General features: G+C 41.7%; 1 protein-coding gene across 1 annotated transcript in view; it reads right to left on the bottom strand.

Annotated features, from left to right (window-relative positions):
* LOC113828265 (transmembrane and coiled-coil domain-containing protein 4) overlaps window positions 1-2,500 on the bottom strand; it is a 331,406-nt gene that overhangs the window by 125,990 nt on the left and 202,916 nt on the right. The window contains exon 2 of the mRNA XM_070116286.1: window positions 995-1,164. Within this exon, the coding sequence (XP_069972387.1) occupies window positions 995-1,164 (170 nt within the window). The remainder of the gene's footprint in view (window positions 1-994; window positions 1,165-2,500) is intronic.

The following is a 2,500-nucleotide window of genomic DNA, read 5'->3' as shown; positions in this document are numbered from 1 at the left end:
AGTAACACGCACACGCACACATGTACAGACACACACTCAATCACACATACAAACAAACACACACACATACAAACAAACAAACACACACACACACACAACACAAACAAAACCACAACCACAAACACAATCCCCCCCACCCCTACCTCCACCCCACCCCCACAAACACAGAAAACTCACCACCACCCCCATCACACAAACTACACACCACCAACACCACACACAAACACCACCCACAGAAGACTAAACCGGGGCAAACACAGCCGCCCATACGCCCACACGAGACCAAAAGGCGACCCAGAAGTTGCGATGAGGAATGAATGGCGAAGGTGGCGGGGTGGGGGTGGGGGTGGGGGGGGGGGTGGGGGTGGGGGTGGGGGGGGGGGGGGGTAATGCGTCTTTAAAGAAAAATGAATGAAAAAAAATATATATATGAATGGAACTTTTTAGGAATTCAAATCGTACGGGTTAATGGATTGTATTGACAAGGATGATGATAATCTAAGATTGTTCCTGGAAACAATAATAATAAGGGGAAACAATAATGACAAAATAATACTGATGACAAATATGATAATAATAATAATGGTGTGAATCACAGCAACAACAATAATAAGAAGAATGTTAACAATAACAATAGTAAGAACAATAACAATGGCAATGATAAGGATAAGGATAATATAACACTAATAGTAATAGTGATAAAAGAAATAATTAAAATAATGATAATGATAATAATAATAATAACAATAATAATATTAGTAATAATGATAATAATAACAACAACAACAACAACAATAAAAATAATAATAATAATAATAATATTAATAATAATAACAACAACAACAACAACAACAACAACAACAACAATACTACTACTAATAATAATAACAACAAAACAACCATATAATAATAATAACAACAACAACAATAATAACAATAACAATAAATATAACAAGAACAACCCCCCCCCCCCCCAGCAGGGCGCCCTCCCTACCTGCGCCGGGAGCCCCAGGTGGCGCGCGAGCCGGCTGAGCGTGGCCAGGGCGAACTCGTGGTCCGTGGGCGTGTCCGTGAAGAGGTGGGTGAGGGCGCACGTGACGAGGCCGCAGTACGCAAACCGCCCCGCGTCCGTGAGCACCTCGCACAGCGGACGTGTCGACATTCCTGGAGGGCGGGAGAGAGAGAGAGAATGAGAATGAGAATGAGAGATGCGGGTGAATGGTGATTAATAGGGAGGGAGAGAGGGAGGGAGGGGGAGGTAGAGAATGAGAGATGGGGGAGAATGGTGATTAATTGGGAGGGAGAGGAAGAGGGGGTGGGAGAGAGAGAGAATAAGAATGAGAATGAGAGATGGGGGTGAATGGTGATTAATAGGGAGGAGAGGAAGAGGGTGGGTGGGAAAGAGAGAGAATGAGAGATGGGGAGAGTGGTGAATAATAAAGAGGGAGGGAGAGGGAAAGTTGGGTGAGAATGATTAAAAAGAGGGAGAGAAAGAGATGGATGGGTAAGAACGGTGAAAAAAGGAGAGGGGGAGGGAGAGAAAGAGAGATGGCGAGGATAGTGAAAAAAATGGGAAGGAAAAGAGAGATGGGTAAGAATGGTTAAAAAAGAAGAGAATGAGAAGGGTGAAGTGGAGAGAATGAGAGTGGAAGGAGAAAAAGGGGCGGATACGGGAGGGAAAGTATGATAAGGGCGTCAGAATGAATGGGAGAAGGAGAAAACGGGGGGGGGTAAGAGGGATGAGAAAGGGTGGAGGAGAAAGGCGAGGGTTAACGAGAGGGACGAGAAAAAATAGAGGAGAGAAAGATTTAAAGATTCACAGGAGAGAGAGAGAGAGAGAGAGAGAGAGAGAGAGAGAGAGAGAGAGAGAGAGAGAGAGAGAGAGAGAGAGAGAGAGAGAGAGAGAGAGACAGACAGACAGACAGAGACAGAGAGAATGAGCGAGAGATATAGGAAGAAAGAGAAAGAAAGAAATAGAAAGAGAGAGAGAAGAAGAAAGAAACAGAAAAATAAATAGAAAAAGAGAGAGAAAGAAACAAAAATACATAGAAAAAGAGAGAAAGAAAGAAATAGAAAGAGAGAGAGAGAGAGAAAGAAAAAAAACAGAAAAATAAATAGAAAAAGAGAGAGAAAGAAACAAAAATACCTAGAAAAAGAGAGAAAGACACAAGAAACGAGAAAGAGAGAGAGAGAGAGAAAGAGAAAGAGGAGGACAAAGAAAGCTGTTCAATATAACCTGCAGCCATTCGTTAGCGACCTGTCGATACGAAAACGAAAGAGAAAAGGAAGAAAAAGAAATAAAAGGGAATCACTCGAAGGCGAAATTTATTGGACGTTTCCTTGTTTTATTGGGACAGGGATCGACTGGTGTTGTATAATGATGGAGTAATGTATAATGCATTAATTTAGTACAACATATGCACTAATTTAGTACAATAACATATGCATTGATTTAGTACAGCAACATATGTATTGATTTACAACAATAACATATGCATTA

The sequence above is a fragment of the Penaeus vannamei genome, chromosome 38 (assembly GCF_042767895.1).
Source record: "Penaeus vannamei isolate JL-2024 chromosome 38, ASM4276789v1, whole genome shotgun sequence".
NCBI classification, from domain to species: Eukaryota; Metazoa; Arthropoda; class Malacostraca; order Decapoda; family Penaeidae; genus Penaeus; species Penaeus vannamei.
This window is presented reverse-complemented; position numbering and strand designations above follow the sequence as displayed.